Genomic DNA, 19,597 nt, shown 5'->3' on the forward strand with positions numbered 1-19,597 from the left:
ACCCTTACCACTCTTCCACCAAGGAGCCAATACACAGAAGTTAAGGGTTAAAAAAAAAAAAAAGAAAAAAAAGAAAGAATTTTGGAGCAAAGTGGACCTTAATTGAATAACTTTCTCATTTTGCAGCTAAAGCAAACTGAGGCCCAAATCAGAGAAGTAAAATCTCGAGGGTCACAGAATAAATCAGTGTGAGATTATTCCTAGTTCTTACATTTTATTTCTATACAAGTAACAATTGGTATGAAATTTGAAGCACCTAAACCAAATATTAAGGTCCTTTGGGTTTCATATTCTTATGAAAATCAGCTTTGTAATATGTGAAATGTATAATAAGTCGGTGTGGAAATGTCCAATTAATTTTGGTTGCTGTTCAGTCATTTTCAACTCTTCATGAACCCATATGGGATTTTCTTGGCAGAGATAATAAACACTTTGCCATTTCCTTCTCCTGCTCATTTTACAGATGAGGAAACTGAGACATGCAGGGCTAAGTGACTTGCTCAGGGTCACACAGCCAGTATCTGAGGTTGGGTTTGAACTCACAAAAAGGAGTCATCCTGATTCCAGGGCCAGCACTCTATTGGGCCTTCTAGAAAACCCAGTCTGCTGGATCTGAGCTAAGAACAAAACAAGTCCCAGAAAACTTTAAAAGTAATTTTTATGAACTTTTAAAATCATGCCATAAAATAAATATATTTCTATCTTTTCTCAAGTTATTAATGTCATAGTGATAATGTGAGTAAGAACAGAAAGCCTGAAAAAAGTCCAGTGCAGAAGGCTGCATGTTTCAGGGCAAAACAAACTAGTTTTGGAAACAAATTAGGTGCCGGATTCAAATCTTAGATGTACTATATATTATATATGTGATTATCAAGCTAATCGATTCACCTCTCTAGCTCAGGTTCCTCATCTAAAAAGTAAGGGAGCTAAACTCTTGCTGTCTTCTAAGGTCTCTCTCATCTCTAAATCTCTAAGAATAAGATGATTACAGAAATGAAAGATTTTCTTTTTAAATTTACACTTTATTTGGTGGAGCTACAAACTGCTATTACCATTCTGGAAAGCAGTTTGAAATTATGATAAGAAAATGACTCAAATGTCCATTCCTCTCAAGCCACTTGGCTAGGAACACAGTACAAGGATAAAGAAAGGGGAAAAAAAGCCTCAACACACACCAAAATATATATGGTAGCAACTTTTTTTTTTTTTTGTAATAGCAAAGACCTGGTGGGTTGGGGGTATAAGAGTAGATATTCACTGATTGAGTTGTGGCAATTAATTATGCCATATCAATATAAAGGACTAATACTAACTACACTATGAGAAATTATGAACATGAAGAACACAGAGAAATTAAAGAAGGCTTATATGAATGGACACGAAATGAAGTCTACAAAGCTAGCCAGGGGACAGACACAAGGACTATAACAATTTAACACTATCAATGGAAAGAAACACCTAAAAAAATCCCCTAAACTCCAAAATGATTGCTTGTATATTTACAAGAAAGGTACAAGGAAATGTATCTTCTTTCTTTGCAGAGGTAGGTGATAATGAATGCATAAATTTATACATAGTCTCCCTCTCCCTCTCTTTCTCTTGCTCTTTCTCCATTTATCCATCCATCCAGCCAGCCAGCCAGCCATCTATCTTTCAGTCTGACTATCTATCTACCTACCTAGAGATAGTCTGGCTATAATTATACATATATAATATAAATATATCTAAATAATACGTATTTATATGTAAATATATTTAATGCTTTTATATATACATATATATACATACATATACATATATATGGAAATGAAGGTGATGTAAAAACAAAAGACAGTAATACATTTTTCCCTATCCTAATTCACTTACCATGGGATTCCATTATGGGATATGATTAGAATAAGAAGTAAAAAAGTACTTACTTGTTTTCTATGAGATGACTTAAATATCTAGATACAAGCTGGGGCCAAATCATATCATCCCACCCAAATAACTGCATCATTGATATTACTGGCTGAGGCTGAAGGTCTGAGGGAGCTGTTCTGGGCATGTCCAAAGCCAAACAAGTAAAACCTAATTTAAAATGGAGAGAAATTCTTGATGCTATTTAAAAAATGTTTACTTCCTCTTGTATTAAAAGTTACAATGACAGTGATAAGTATAATTTTTTAAAAAATATACTGCATAATAGAAGAAAACATTATTATCCTTCAGTAGTTCTAATCTAATGGCTGACTGTCTTATTTTGGTTGAGTGCTGCAGTGTCACTTGCATCTTTTTCATTATGTCTAGAAAATCAACCATTCAAGGATAATGCTTATCAGCTCACTCGGGAACTGACAGTGATTCCCTCAAATCCAAATTATTCAGTCAAACCTTTTACAATGGACCTTCCTCTTTCACAAATGTCATTTCTCTTGACTCACAAACTGGCTCCCCTAAAACTGTTTGGGACATCTTCTTGCTTATAAAATATCAACTTCAAACTCATCTGCTTCAGGAATTACCATTCTGTAATAGGTCTTATCCTACTGAATACCTCTTTGCCTTGTTTTCCCTTGTGCTTAGTTTGTACTAATTAATTTGTATTTAATGTTATATTCCCTTTAAAAGCTTTTAAGTATTCTTTCTCTCTAATTCTCCATTTAATCTTGTACTTGCATCCCATCACCTTGCACAGTGCCTAGGACACAATAGCTATATAAGAAATACTTGGTGACTGATGGATTGATAAGTATCCCAAACTCCTAGAACCTAGAGCCTTTGTGCATTGATTGGAACAATAATGCAAAAAATGGTGAATGTGTGTAAAGACTCTGGAACAGTAAGGAACCAGGACACTGGTCATCAACTAAGGAGAAAAGACTTGAAGAAACCAGTAACGGCTGGTGTATAAATAGTTCTCTTGGACCGAGTGTGATATTTACTTTTTTGAATGCCTCCATAGCATGATTCCACTACCTTACTAAAGTCTATTCTAAAGAGTTCAGGAACTCTCAAATTTTCTCTTTGATTCACCTTTGCTTAGTCATATCAGGGTAAAAACAAGTTTTAGTCTACTATTTTTCAAAATGTACTTCATTTCAACAATATTTAGGCCTTCTGGCTAACCAAAAAGAAACAACTGAACAAAAATGTTATGGATGAAAATAAAATAAAATTGAATTTTAAAAAATAATGAATTAAAATGTATATTTTATGGATGGCTTTAGAAGGAGGAACAGAATAAAATTATTATTTTAAAGATTTCTATCATATCCTTATGTTATTCTAGTCAAAACATAAATAGCTTATGTTTTTAGGCTTTATTTGAGAATATATGCCATAATTTATTTACTTTTACTTGTTGAGCATTTGTAATGTTAAAAATCAAAATTTACATTGTAAAATCACAAATATAATTTGTGATTATCAAACCAACATTTTTATTTATTTACTATCATCACTAGCACTATTACGACTACCATCACCACCACCACTACTATTACTGCTACCCCTACTGACTTATCACCTTCTTAAATTCTGATTTGTATTCTTGTTAAGTATCTTAGGTGCTACATGAATAGAAGCATCATGGATTTAGAGCAGAAATTAAATTCAGAGATCATGGAGTCCAATCTTGTCATTTTACAAATGAGGAAACTGAGGCCCATAGTGACTTTCCTGAGGTCACGCAAGCAGTCAAACTGACCTATTTAGTTTAACTGAGAACCAATGTTATTTCTACTATTCTTATGTTCCACACAGAACAGCTTTTCATATAAAATAACCTGTTTAAGTCTGGATATAGATTTATGCAATTCAACTGTAAAAATCATTTGAATTCATAGCAATGATACTTTCTAAAAACATGAAATACCAATCAAAATGTTCTTTTAAGTATAAGAATCTTACTTCTTTGGATGAAGAAGAAGAGCAGCTTTGGGATGTTGTGAGACTGTGGTTTTTATAAACCTTAAAATCCTATAGAAATGTGAATTATTACTATCCGTAGTAGTTATCAAAACTACTAATAATACCTCTTTCATTTCAGGCAAAAGCAAGCCTTGTCTCTAATAAATCATAGCTGGATAAAAATAAAAGGGTCCTATTAAAATAGGCAGCTTTGTTTTTGTGGTTGTCAAAATGTTTTAACATTCAAACGGCTACAGTAGCAAGAAACTTAGTGGAGACAAGAAAATACTGACAAAACAACAGCAATCTGTAAGAAGTAAAGTAAATAGTCAACAGTAAATAAAGGATGAATGCTGACCTGCAGCTGTATCTGCAAGCTGAGGGATAGGCACCGTCTGTGACATTCTCTGGCTCTTCAGGAAAGGAAAGAAATTTCTCCAGAGAGCTTGGGCAATTGCAGCCAGGTGGTGCTCTTTAGCCACTGATGAGGCTGCCACACTCAGGCCTGAATTCTCCCCTGGAAGCTCCTTGTATGACTGCTGGTACACACTCCTAAGGAGGAATAAAAATAACCACTCATACTCAGCAAATGCTTATAGAAATCTTTTTTCCGTTTTTTTTTTTTTTTTTTGCTACTACATTTTGGGCTTCTTTCAAATATACCATATGAAAACTGAAAGACCATTTTATATAATTAAAACCTTTATGCCAAGACATTAATGCATCTCAGTTATTTGATGGATGAATGATGGCATATTAAGCACCATAAAGTTAATGTTAATTACTAATGTCAACCATTAATTATATGCTTTTTAATATGTCAGAACCAAATGAGAAATAGGCAGCCAAAGAATGAAGGTTTGCATTTTGCAACTGCTAGCTGGCATGACAAGTGATTTTACTTCCAATCGAGGCATGAACTTTAAAAAAAAAAAATCACCACCAAAAAAACAGTTTTCTTTTGTAGGCTTAATTATAAGAGCCTATCAAAAAAATCAATGTACTGGTGTTTCACCTTAAAATCATGATTTTTTCAAAAAGGCATGTGTAAGAAATTAAAGCCAAAACTGTATTTTTGTTATGTCAAAGGTCTTACTCTTGCTTATTGCCTTGTAAACAGCAAGTAAAAAAAGTTCCTTTCTACTCAGAAATAATGCAACATGAATTTGATAATGCTTGTTCTTTTCTTAATTCCTCTATAGTCATATTTCTCTATTTAACCTAAGATAGAAGTTGGGATTTTCTAGAAGTTTAATACAGAGATATCTTCGGGGAACTAATACTCCCAGAGTAAAAGCATGAGAAAGCATTAGCCAATTTGTCTGGGAGACTGGGATAGAAGGCATTATTGCAGGAAGCTGATCAACTAAATAACATGCTTATTAAAAACAATATGTAGGAACAAGTTATTGTTTCTGTTTCTATTTATCTTGTGGTCAACTCAATTGAGATTGTGCATTAAAGCACAGGCGGCATTATTACGTTTGCCTTATTAAATTCTATAAACAGCATTGTAAACTCAGAGTTGAGATATTTATAAGATAATGGCATGGAGCTGAGAAGAGAGACTTGCCATACCACTAATATGTATAGACTATAACATTAAGAAAAACTATTGGTAGTCATAACAGAAAATGTTTTACTATAGTCATTTCACCATTCTTTTGGGGTTGTTTTTTTAAATTGTTTCCCTGGGGGAAAGTGGGTATTCTAAAAGAAATGAACATCTCATGAGACTCATTAGGACAAGTGCACTGGTAATAAAGTAATTTTACATAAAGAGCAGACTGGCTGCAAGGCCAAGTCTTACTACTTGTCACAGAACTGCAAATAAGTAAGCAAAAAGTTAAGCAGACTCTATACTGATCTGCAAAACTTAGAAAGAGCCCTGGCATACATAGTAAATGGATCACTGGCTTTGGAGCCACTAAAACTAGGGTTCAAGTTCCACCTCTAACTCGTAATGCTTGACCCCAGGCAAATCGCTTAATCTATCTATGCCCTAAACCAGCGATGGGCAAACTTTTTAAAGAGGGGGCCAAAGGAAAGGAGATGCTCCTCTGTAAGTCTGTTTCTAAGGCAAGTCTTTTGAAGTTTCATTGTATTGCATCCTACTCTTTGTATTCTCAGATTAGGAATAATGTCTAGCCCTGGGATAGAACATTTGGAGGGGGCGGCACATCGGGCCCTCTAGCTGTAGTTTGCCCACCACTGCCCTAAGCAATTTCTCTAAGAATATAAATGGCAAAGAAGGTGTCCATTGGCATAGTAGAGGGAATTTCCCCAATCAAGAGTTCTGCACCAATGGAATCTGAATACTGACTCCAATCTGAAGTTAAGCCAAATGGGTGGTGTCCCAAAAATGTGCAAACAGTTTATCTGACCTTAAAAAAAAAAAAAACAAAGGCTGGGCCTGTTTATCTGGCCAGGCTGGAAATGTGCTGACTATTCATGGACTTAATCACACAGCTTTGGTTTCTGGCCTAGGCTGCTTCACCAGGCCTTGAAGGGTGGCCCCTCACACTCAGGAGCTCAGCATATTTCTGGAAGATTTAGCAGACACTGGATCAGCTTAGCTCACTCAAGATCAGAACTCCTGAGCTCATCAAAAGATTCATCCATCTCAGCCTCCCAGGTAGGTGGGATTATAAGCATGTGTCACTGCACCAGCCTTCCCTTGTCTTTCCAGGTCAACACACTACAGACTAAACAAGTGTCTCCACCAGCGACTTTTCACGTGGTCCCTGTTTTGTCCCACTTACTAGTTCAAGTGGGAGAGATAAACATTTGTATAACTAAAATCATTCCAATCCCACAGTCTCAGTGCACTCTATCTGCCTTTTGGAAGGAACAACTGCAACCTGACCATTCCCAAATAAGTCTAATTGTTTTCAAATAGGCAGTTTCCTACACAAGGACTGAAATGTATTGATAAAGATTTTGGTAGTTCCTTAGGTTTCTCATTTGAGGTAACTGAAGGATGTTTTATCATGTAAGATCTCCTGGTCTGAAAATCCCCCCCTTCCACCTTGAAGATCAATCAACCAATCAATTAATTATTAAGTTCCTATTACATGTCAGACATGTTTGATGGTTGAGGAGGATAAAACACAAAAATAAGACCGTTTCAGGCAGAATTTGAAGGCCATAAATATACAAAATACATACAAAACAAATTGTTTTGGGGGGGTGGTATTAGCAGAAGCAGGGATCAAGAAAGAGTTCATGAAGAAGATAATGTGATACTTGATCAAGGTTTTGAAAAAATAACGTATTCACAGAGGTAAAGAGAACCCAAGAGTGATTTCTACCTATGGGGGACAGCAAGTACAAAAGGCACAAAGAAAGAATGTAAATGTATGAAGAGCAGCAAGAAGTCTGGTCAGAGAGCAGTGTGTGGGAACAGGAACAATAAAGGAGAGGGTGATTTGGGGTCAGATTATAAAGGGCTCTAAATAAACTGTAACTTCTTGAGGGCAAGGACTCACTTTTCCCTCTTTTTGCATCCCCAGTGCTTAGCCCAGTGCCTGGCACATAGTAGGCATTTAATAAATGCTTTTGATTGATTGAGGGAACCAGTGTTGTTTACTGAGTACCAGCACTTGAACCATTTTGGAATCTGGGTGGAGATCCCATTAAGTCTCTGAATTTGCAGGTAACTCTAGTCTGGTACCTGAAACATCCAGCAAATAAGTAGCTTGCCCAGAGTTGCATGCCTAGTATCAGAAATAACATCTGATCCAAGAACTTCCAGACTATAAGTCTAATAATATATTTTTTGTGCCAAATTACCTTTATGTTTTAGGTCATAAAGCATCATAGGTTGCAATGATAAAAAATGTCCTTAAGTGTCTTAATTACTTGTGATATAAAGGGAGTCCCAAAGTCTTAGTACAAATTTAAACTTTGGAATCTCAAAAGATCTTTAAGCTTTTTAGCAGCTTAAAACTGCATCAAGACTTTTGAGAAACTATATTAAGAAAATTATAGTTTTGTTTCATCTTAATTCTACAAATATGGAACAAGAGGACAGTAAAAGCAAATTTGGAACTGAAAATAAAATAACTAAATACATTTTAAAAAGAGGGCAAAGTGATTGGCAACAGACAAGTATATTTTCATTATATACAGATTAAGCACTAAATTATGGCAGGAATGTTTTCATTTAACACCTTTAATAATCAAAGGTTAGTTAAACATTCAGAAAATTTACTTTGTTCCTCCTCGAGATTAAGAAAAGACAGACAACAGTGGCTAAATTAACCAAAGTCTGTCTGAGTTAACGGCCAGTATTCCATGTTGGCAAAGAATGTCAAAGGGGTCACCAGGGAACTATCAGAACTTTGAAGTCGATATTGAGGAGAAAATAAGTTATTCTTGAGATAACCAGCAAATTTATCCCCTCTGACTTACCTAAGGAGAAATGGTAAGATGCTGACCAGTGAACTATTTTAAAGGATAATTGAATTCAGATCACTGAAAAAAACAATCTAAGTAAAATTCAAAAAGCATATATATAAATAATCTATCCTCCTAGGTAGAAACTATACATTATTAAAAAGTCCCAATTAAATGGAAGGTATAGATGTTCTTAAAAACTTTAAGTTTTGTTTTTTTTTTGCATTGTTCATTATCTACCTCTACCCCATATTTTTAAACTGAAAACAAAGCTGCATACCATAAGGAATATGCATAAAATTAAGAAACTTCATAAGTGAAATGTTTTAACTATTAATGGTATATCATTTTTAAATGACCTTATCCTTACCACAAAAGAGAAAACATTAAAAATGACTTTATAACAATATATTTAAACACAAAAGTAAAGACATTAGATATAAGCAAGAAATGTCAAAGAAATACATTGCAAGGGCAGAATAAATTTTCTGAACATAGGTAAAGTAAAGGAGTAGGAAAAGGTTCTATCATTTTTAAGTACTTTATTTTCTCTTCTTCAATTCCTGAAAAACCACCACTGCTACCACCACTACCATATTTTTCTAGAACAGAAGAAATGTTCAAGGACCAAAGAGAAAAGAATTATTAGATTTATTTGCTGCGTCCATTGCACACTAGCCTCCTGGTACATTTACAAATAAGAGTTAGAGTTGATAACTTGGTAGAAAACAAGGCATAAGGTATAGAAGACAACACTTTTTTTAAGGTGCTTTTTAATTTTACACCAGCTATTCTTACTTCCTACTTCTTTTTAAGAGCTACTGTTTGTGCTACCCATTTCAATGCATACGAGAGAAAACATGGGAAAGTAGATACCCTTAGGTAGCCCTTCAGAAAAGGTGAAATGTGACATGTAGATAAAACCCAACATACATGACTTCAAATATATAATCAATAGCATATTGCTTGTATTGTCAAGGGATATAGGAGGGAAGGAGTAATTTAGAGCTCAAATTTTTTTTAAATGAGTGTTAATTTATTTTTACATGTAATTGGGAGATAATGAATGAAATAAATTTAAAAATCCAAAACCAAAATAATAGCATAATGGATACAGGTTTATGTTATAACTGAACAGATATTTTATATGAGCAAACTGCCTTGAACAAATTAGAATAAATGGCTATTGAGTGAATTGAAGTTGATAATGATGATGATGATGATGATGATGATGATACAGTAGCCCCTCCACCTCTTATCCATAGTTTTGCTTTCTATGGTTTCTGGTATTCTTTTCCTTTCCTTCCAGAGGAAGAAGGGAAACAGGAAGAGGGCTGTTGCCAGATGAGGGAGGGGGCCAGCACATGGCTCAAGAAGATGTGAAGGCTGAAACCCTAGAATGGGACAGACATATTATAGGTGGGCAGGTGGGTAGGTGGGTGAGGGGGGCAAAGGTCTCTTCTTTCTGTGCCTGTAGGTCTGCCCCTGGCAGTGGACAGAGACATCTGTCAGTTCTTCTGCTTTCTTTTGGAGGTTTTTTTTTAGGAGCAGATGGGAGGCTAGGAAGCACTGAGCGGAGGGAGAAGGAACACAGTACTAAGCAGTAAAAGTTAATTCAGATATTAAAAGTTAAAAAGTCAGAACTGTCTGCAGTTTTAGGCATCCACTGGGGGGGGTGTCTTGGAACATATCCCCTAAAGATAAAGGGGGTTACTGTTCAGAATAGAACAATAATGCATAATTAAATTTATTATTGTTACTCCATTTAATGTTGGTAATCTCTTACTGTGTATTTATCAATTTAGAGATGGGAGGTTCTAGATTCAAATCTGACCTCAGATACTTCCTAGCCATGAGATCCTGGGCAAGTCACTTAAACCCCATTGCCTTGCCCTTACCTCTCTTCTGCCTGAGAACCAATATACAGAATTGATTCTAAGAAGGAAGGTAATGGTTTAAAAAAATATTGATTAAACTTTATTATATGTATGTATATATAAGAAAATCATATTACATATGGGTTTAATAGGTGTTCACTTATAGCCATGGTTCAGTCATCCACAGTAGGTCTTATTCCCCACAAATAAGGGGCCCTACTGTAGTAGCATTTATTTAGTGCCTTAAGGTTTGTAAAGCTCCTTATAAATGTTATCTCATTTGTTTCTCACAACCACTCCAGGAGGCAGATACTATTATTATTCACATATTACAGATGAGTAACAGCAAGGCTAAGTGACTTGCTTAGGATCAAACAGCTAATAAGTGTCTGAAGCAATATTCACACTCTGCTCTTCCTGACTCCCAAGTTCAGCACTCTGCATTGAACTATTGAAATCCATGTTTAATTAGAATGTAATTTGGAGACATTATATCATGATAGGGTTATGAAAACAAGGCTCAAATAGATAGTATCGCCTTCAATTTGCTTTGAAATGTCCCTTTGGACCTCATCAACATTTGACATTTCTCCCAGCCATTTACCTGTTTTTTTATCCATCTGTCCTAGGCTAGTGATACTGAGAACGAGTTTGTATTCCAGCAGGAAACATATAGAAGTTCTCTGACTGAGGTCAGAGAACACTGCCTTTTACTAATGTCTCACATTCACTTTCCTGTCCACTTACTCCTTTCCTCATTAGTTAACATAAATCTACTAAAATCCTAACCTCTGATCACCTGCAATGCCTTATACCTTTCACATTTGGGGGTTCCTAATTTCTTTCTGGTTTTTGACACATTTCTTACCATCACTCTGATATTCATGTATGCTTTTATGTCTTTAACTTGTGATTGTCTTCCTTTCTGATGACTTGTAATAAATGTATTTTGGGGATCTTAACCATGTTTTGTCTAGAATTCTAATCCTAGGGCAACCTCAGTTGCCTTGTTCCTTTCTCCAAGTTCCCAAATTATGATTTATGAGTTGGTGTTACCATTGATAAATAGTTGTTGGAGATTAATAATTCATATATATATATATATGGACAAAGCAAAGCCAAATACAGAAATATAACATGGGCACACATATACATATCTCTGTGTGTGTATAGACAAAAAACACACACAATATAGTGGATAGCAATGAGCCTAAAGTCTGGAAGACCTGAGTTCAAATCTGGTCTTGGCAAATCATTTTATATCTCTGTTTACTTCAGTTTCCTCATTTGTAAAATGAAGATAATAAGAGTAAAGTACTGAGGACCGCACCTGGCATGTAATAACATTCTATGTTAATTTAAGCTATTATTATTATAACTAGCTCAAATGTTTACACGTGTGCTAGAACATGATAAAGAATACATCCTTAAAACATTACTACTATATTACCATAAATTCTGAGAAGCTATATCAGAAATGCTCTAAAAGATATGATATTGTATGGCAAACATTTGATTTTATAAGAGCTTTAGAAGAGATATAGAGCATTCTCCTGATAGAACACTAAATGAGGAGTCAAGGACTTCACTTTGTTTTCTTTTGCTATACTTACAGTTTGGAATAGCCAGGTTTAAGAAATAAGAATTCAAGGATTATAGAAGTCTAGAGCTTGAATGAAATGTGTCTATAAAATGAAACTGAGGTCCAGAGTTTGAATTGTCCAAGGTCAGATTTAGTCGGGGGGTTGAAACAGACCCAGAGCCCAGGTGGGCCACTTCTAAGGCCGGCCATTTCCCACTATGCCGTGATGAGAGTTTGATCAAAGGACACCAAGAGATAAAAAGGGAAGAGCACTGGCTGCAAAAGAACTATAGATGTGATACAACATTGGTATTATGAATCTGGTCACATATAATGAACAGCTTATTAAGTTCTAAGGGCAGGGGGATAATAAAGTTGTGAATATATATAGGAGAATGGTAAAATGAAAGCAAATAAATTCAAATAACCACAGATCTTGGAATCTAGGACTCCCTTTTTGCAATGTAGGGCACATATCTAGGAGATTATAATTAGCATAGCATTGGTACATGAATATATATACAGCTACATGCCATATGAACAGTATAGATCAAAAATGCTAGAGAAATTCAGCAGAGAGGGTTCACCCTGGTAGAGAGAGAATGGGACCTCAGAAGGCGTCAAAGAAAATGGACTTGAACTGTCTACAGAAGAACAGGCAAGATTTAGTTAAATATAGGGAATGAATGGGATTGTATTAGAGTGATCTTAGTTGGAAGTCATTACTGTAGGATGGGGCCAAATTGAAAAGGGCCCTAAATACATGGTTGAGAAGTTTAGACTATATCCTAAATATAATTGGGAATCACTGAAGGCTTCCTAATAGGAAGAGTAACATGATCAGGATGATGTGTTAAGGAAAATTAATCTTGTTGACATGTACAGAATAGGGCAGGTATGGGAGAGATTAGGGGTAGATAAGAGTAATTAGGAGTTTCCAATAGTATTCTAAGTATTAAATCATAAGGACCTGTATTTCATTTTCATTCCTGATAATGGGAATGGAGAGGAAAAGATTGAGAGTTAGGGAGAAAGGAGGTCCTGCATTCAAATGTGACTTGAGACACTTCCTAGCTGTGTGACTCTGGGCAAGTCACTTAAGCCCCATTGCCTACACCTTACTACTCTTCTGTCTTGAAACCAATTCATAATATTGATTCAAAGATGGAAGGCAAGGGTTTAAAGAAAAAATAAGTAATTTTATAAATGAAAAACTTTGGGTAATTGAGTAGATATGTGTAAGGAATGGGTGAAGGGAAAAGAGGCTGAGTGTAGAGGAAAGAGAATTCCACAGAACTCCCAACAGAGCAATTGATGGAAATAGAGTTGCAAAGGGTGAGTGGTTTTGTGGAATAGATGAGTTTAGCCTTATGTTTGTGAAGCTTAACGTGACCACAGAACATATGAGCAAAAATTTTTCAGTTGATATTTGGATATATGAAACTGGGGGTGGGGGGGGCAGGGTGTTGAAGGAGAGGGAGAGACAGAGAGACAGTGAGAGAAGGAGGGAGGTCAGGGCTGGTGACAGAGAACAAAAAGGAGGGGCCAATATAGATTTCCATCAGATGTCACATGGATAGATTGCCCCTGATAGATACAATATTCCTACTGGAATATAAGGTGTGAACTTAGCTACTGACAAATGCAGAAAGATTCAAGATAAAAACAGAACTCTTGCTATGTTATTGACAATACTGCTACTCCTGAAACCTTAACACAAACTAAAGGAATATGTGTGATCCTTTCTGTAGATAAAAGAAGTGAATACAATTTATAGGCATTATTGACAGCAGAATAAGGCCTTTCTACTTCTTAAGCCTTTCAGTTATGACCAAGAGTCAATATTATTATCTAAGAAATATAACCTATATTTGTCTCGCTTTACTCATGTGTGAAAGAAAGGAATGGACAGTGGCCTAGCTCACGAGATTAAAAACTGACGATTTGGAAAGGCTGAAAAGAGATATTATTTTTACATGACCATAATGCACCAAATGAAATGAGACGCCAGTCCTAGTAACTGAGGACACATTTATTAGTAAATGAACACTTAGAGCTCAACACCTTTGTAAGTAGTTATCAACAAATAGGTCATATAATCTTGCAAGTCTCTGATGAAATATCTTTTCTCATCTGATTGATTTTTTTGTACCTTAGTTTCAAATGACTTCCCCTAATATTAATTGGACTTTAACTAGAAACAGGTATAAAACAGGTCTAGAGTGGACAGAGGCCAAATCTGAAAACTTAGTGTACAAGTTGCTTTCTTTCTTGATATTAAATGAAAGCGCTGACTTTCTAGTCGTGCAGGGTTAAGGATAAAGCTAATTAGGGAATTGGAAGCTAGATAAAAGATGAAAATCACAAATATTCAAAATGCATTCCCTATCTAGGTCTCATTTTCTAAGCAGCAATGAACAGAAAAGCCTGTCCAGAAAACATGAGTCCAAATCTTCCCTCAGACATTTATTAGTGGGGTGACCTTGAGCAAGTCACTTGATCTTTCTCAGCCCAGTTTCCTCATCTACAAAATGTAGATAAAAACCCTACCTCAAATGGTTGTTGTGAGGATAAAATTAAATTACATATATAAAAAGCACTTTGCAATCCTTAAAAGAGCTACATGTACAAATGCTATTATGATTAATTGTTGGGAAGGTTCTAATTTCTAGATGATGTGAAAAAGACCGTTAAAGTGCTTCATCTTAGACCAGGAAATGACAACCTGTCACACAGGTAACAGTGACCAGCATCTGCAATAACTGCTTGTGATCTAACCACCTCCAAAACTCTTACCTTTCTGTTATATTAATTTTTCCAACATAAAGAGAAAGGTAGCATGCATGTCTTTTGAATATCCTCAACAAGCAAAGGAGATTCAATCTACCAAACAATAATTAACTATTGAGTAACTATTATTTGAAGGGTACTATAGAACAGCAGTGTCTAAGTTAATAGAAATGAATCCCCACAGGCCACTAAATGACAAAAAAAGTATAAGCCAACATTACTTATATTATATTTTTATTTATTTTGCTAAATATTTCCCAATTATATTTTAATCTGGTTCTAGTCCCTCTCCGAAGTTTTATAAGCTCTGCAATCTTTTACTTCCCCTCCTAGCCTGAGCTGCAAAAGGGGACACCTCTGCTATACAAGACACACTCTACATTCATGATGCATGATCATAAACCTCATTTTCCTAAAACTTCTTACCAGTTTTGGAATAAAGAGCATAGATCATAAAATTTTAGAGTTGGAGGAGCCTTGTGGATCAATATTTCCTCATTTTACAAATAAGGAAAAATATGTTTGACAAGGTTAAGTGACTTAGCCAACAACATGAAACTAGTAAGTAACCCAACACCATATTAGAACTCATCTCCTGATTTCCAAGTCAACATAGCACACTGCTTCCTAGAGGCAGCTAGGTGACTCAGAGGACAGTTTGGAGTCATGAAGACCAGTATTCAAATCTAGCCTCAGACACTAACATACTAAATTTATGACCCTAGCAAAGTAACTTAAACTCTGCTTGCCTCAGTTTCCTGAACTGTAAAACTGAGATAATAGCAACTACCTTGCAGGGATGTTGTGAGGATTCAATGACAAAATAATTATTAAATGCTTAGCACAGTGTCTGCCACACAGTAAATGTTAGGTATTATTATTGCTTGTTTTCTTCCTTTCTAATGAAACATAGTTTCTGATGCCAATATTAACCAGAGAAGAAGAGATTATTTAAAATCATTTTCTTGTACTTTTCCTGGAGCATAAGGAGAAACAAAGCCTTTGGCCACTTATACTCCACTAGTAAAGGAGGATAAGAATAAGTGAAACCCATATTTCAATTAAACAATTCCTCCTTTGCCCATCAATTTTGGTGATAAATGTTTTGCCATTTTGAATATTAATTACTTAGCCACATTGGATGATTATTGAAAAGGATCTATCATTTATTCCTTGATTCATTAACTGAATATTTATTTAAGGATTTGCTACTACCAAAACACTGTTTTAGGTGGGAGAAATACAAAGGGGGAAAAAGTTATAATACTTGACACAGAGCTCATCAATTAGTAAGGGAAATAAGCCTTTATACAAAAAATTTTTACTATAAATCAAAATGTGAATTAGGGAGAGAGACACCAAATACTATGGTCATTCAGAAGAGAGGGTTTACTTCTGGCTGATGGGGCACAAGTCAAGGAAGATACTTCATGAAAAAGAATTAGAGCTGGGCTTTCAAAGGACAGAGATTGATTAAATGAAAACAAGGATGCTCAAGGTAGCACATGTTATGAACAGCATGGGCAAAGAAAGACAGAAAGGCAAAGAGAAGGAAGGAAAGGAGAGAAGAGGAGAGGAGAGGACAGGAGGCGAGGCGAGGGGAAGGGAGGGGAGGGGGAAGAGAGTGGGGTGGGAAGGAGAAGAAGATAGGTATTTTTGTACAGGGAGGAAGTTGGGGAAAGATTTTTAAAAAGTGTGAGAGGATGTATACTGGTGAAACCATGTCTACTTTCCAATCTTGTTCATTAATATATTCTGAATTTTCGAAGGCATCACTCATTCAAATGAAGTGAGCTTAATTTCAAAATCATTAATAGAGCATGAATATTTTAAAAAAATCTATTCTATATACAAGGGTATTAACCAAAAACAAAATGGAAAAGCACACGTCACACAACTGTTAAGAATACTATGAGAAGGGAATTTGTGTGTTGATTTGATCAATCAGAGATTTGAACTTCCTTTCCATTTGTTTTGAATTTGGGTCAATCAGCAATCACGAAATTGATCCCACAGGCACTGCCCCCCTGGGCAGTGCCAGGCTAATTGCAGAACTTGGGATTAGTTCCTGGGGAATGACGTAAGATGGTGTGGTAAGGATTTATGAGATGAGACCCAGCAGGAAGGTGGAGGGAGTATTTTCTAAGGCTGAGATTCAGAGACAGACACCAAGTTGTTAGGCTCTAGATTGTTAGGCTAAGAAATTCTTCACCTCCTTTCTATATTTCTCTCTCATTTTCTTTTTCTTACTAATAAATCTAGCTATTAACAATCTTGTGACTTAAGGGTTAATTACAAATTTTGGTGACCACCCATTCTAACCATTACAATACCTATAAAATTAATTCATCTTATTATCTTATTGTAGATAAGGTTGAACTCTTTTATAATACTAGCATTGAGGTACAGTGCAAACGTGAGAAATTTGGGCATGGTGATACACTGTAAAGAGCAAAGGATGGGGAGTGAGCAAATCTGGATTTTTAACCCAGCTCCAACATTTACTAGCCAAGTGACCAGGAAAGCATCAATTAAGGAAACCGAGGCACAATAAGGTTATCTACAAAAACACTTATACAACCTCACAGAGGTTACTATAGAGAAAGCAATGCAAAAAAAGGTAAGCTATTATCATATATCAATAGCTAGAGAGTTGTGATTACATCAGTGTGAGAACCAAGAATGATCAATGCTGATGGAAATCTAACTATAGTTTATAGTCTTACAGAGTTGCCTGAGGCTTAGAGAGTTTAAAGGACTTCTTTAAGATTAATGGCAAAAAATAGAATTTGAACTCTAATCATCTTCCTGATGATACTAACTAGAGCCCACAGTGGTGCACTCTTGCGCTGCTCTCTCTCCCTCCCTCCATAATAAGATGCATTCTGCTGAGAAACAAGATGACACACTGGCTACAGAGATAGCCTCCAAGTAAGGAATACCTGGGTTCAAGTTTTGTCTCTGACATATAATGAATTCATACTTCTGACCCTGGCCACTTCACTTAAACTTGAAGTATGCAGCCAGACAAACTAAGGAGGCTGAGCATTTGCCAGTCTTCATTAGTATAAAGTTTTCTATAGAAAATGAAGTCATAGGGCTGGGTAAAAAATAGACTTATCTTAGGCTTCTAGTATAATTAGTTGTTCTATTTTTCAAGGATATGATTTGGATCCCATTATAATCCCATAATAATTTTGAGGGACAAATGAACAATACTTCAAGAGTAGACTAGGATTAAATTCCATCTGAAAGCATTTTTTAAAAATTGCCAGTAATAACTTATTAAAAAGAAAAGGTCTGGGGCAGCTGGGTAGCTCAGTGGATTGAGAGTCAGGCCTAGAGATGGGAGGTCCTAGGTTCAAATCTGACCTCAGACACTTCCCAACTGTGTGACCCCAGGCAAGTCACTTGACCCCCATTGCCCACCCTTACCACTCTTCCACCCAATACACAGAAGTTAAGGGTTAAAAAAAAAAAAAAAAAAAAAAAAAAAAAAAAGAAAAGGTCTTATGGTAATGTTGACAGATTCTTAACTAGAGCAACCCAAATGTTGCTGTCATGGTGAAATTTGCTCTATAATTTAGCTTAATGTACTCAGTGTATCAATAAATAGCAAGAATATCCACAGTATTTTTTTTCCGCCCTTTAAATCAAGCCTAAGTCTATGTCAACAGCTTGCAACCAATACATAATTATAATATTTAATGCACCGGGGAAAGTGGTCTTCTTATATCAATGTGTTTTCCAAACCCCTTAAATGTTCTGATCCATACTGTTTTGCCCGCACTTGGGAAATCCAGCAAATTACATAGCCAGATAGAACTGATCCTTGCCACTTATGAAAATGGATTAAAAGAAAATTCCTAACAGCCTCAGCAGGCAGAAATTCCTGCTTTTAAAATTCAGCTGTATATTAAGTCAAGAGGAGCTACTATCTCTCCCTAACTGTTGAATCGTTTTAAGGGATGGTCTTCAAATTTTCTTCAAAGTAGTGAGAGGGGGGAGAATCTCTTGGTCCCACAATAACTGTAACAGTTAAAATATTCTTTTTAAAATTTTGTTTAGCAACAGTTTATTGGCCATTACGTAATAATGTACTACTGCTAATGCCTCCCTTGTCCTGTAAATTAAAGAGATTTGAAAGTATTCTTAAAAGAATACTTAAATATAGATTTTACAAAGGAAAGACTACAATCAGTTAGATTTGTATCTTTTCTTTTTTCAGAGCAGCTAAGGAACACACTCAGGGTGACAAGGCCAGTATGTATCAAAGATCACACTTGAACCCAGGTCTTCCTAACCTTATTTATTATGATTCTCTGGATATTCATCATTATAATATAGAAAACTACTTTGTGTTGTATCATGTGGCACAACTGATAGTTTTATTGTTCAGTTTTTTTTCAGTCATGTCTGACTCTTTGTGACCCCATCTAGGGTTTTCTTGGTGAAGAGACTAAAATGGTTTGTCATTTCCTTCTCCAACTCATTGGAAATTGAGGCAGACTTGCTTAGGGTCACACAGCTTGAAAATGTCTGAGGGTGGATTTTAACTCATGAAGAGAAGTGTACCTGACTTCAAGCGTAGTTCTCTATCCACTGTACCCCCTACCTGCCCAAATGATAGTAATTCAGCTTAATTGGATCCAAATCCCACCTCTGGCACATTGTGGCTGTGTGTGACTCTGGGTATGTCTCTTACTTCCTCAGAAGTATAAAAATAGATATACACCTAAATGATCGATCTTTCTTGGAGAGAATCTGTACAGATACAAAGATACACACACAAAGACAGCATGGTACACCTAGAAGACCTCAAGTCCTGTCTGATACATATTATGTGAAAGATACTTTCAAGTGAGTGAGTTAATCTCTCATTGCCACCAGGCAACAAAGTCAGCTCAGCAGACAGAGACAGAGGGTGTAGTTTTCAAGAAGAAAGTTCCCTGTACCATTGAAATCATAGGTATGGTCCAAAAAAAAGAGTGTGTGTATAAAGGACACACACACATACATTGTGAGTGTATATAATCAGTCATAATAATAAATATTTATT

General features: G+C 35.7%; 1 protein-coding gene across 1 annotated transcript in view; it reads right to left on the minus strand.

Moving 5' to 3' along the window:
* Nucleotides 1-19,597, minus strand: part of MMS22L (MMS22 like, DNA repair protein) — a 155,232-nt gene that overhangs the window by 35,473 nt on the left and 100,162 nt on the right. The window contains exons 14-15 of the mRNA XM_044674364.1: nt 4,250-4,443; nt 1,920-2,070 (exon numbers count right to left, since the gene is read on the minus strand). Coding sequence (XP_044530299.1) covers nt 1,920-2,070; nt 4,250-4,443 — 345 coding nt within the window. The remainder of the gene's footprint in view (nt 1-1,919; nt 2,071-4,249; nt 4,444-19,597) is intronic.

Source organism: Gracilinanus agilis, chromosome 4, assembly GCF_016433145.1.
Source record: "Gracilinanus agilis isolate LMUSP501 chromosome 4, AgileGrace, whole genome shotgun sequence".
Taxonomy (NCBI): Eukaryota; Metazoa; Chordata; class Mammalia; order Didelphimorphia; family Didelphidae; genus Gracilinanus; species Gracilinanus agilis.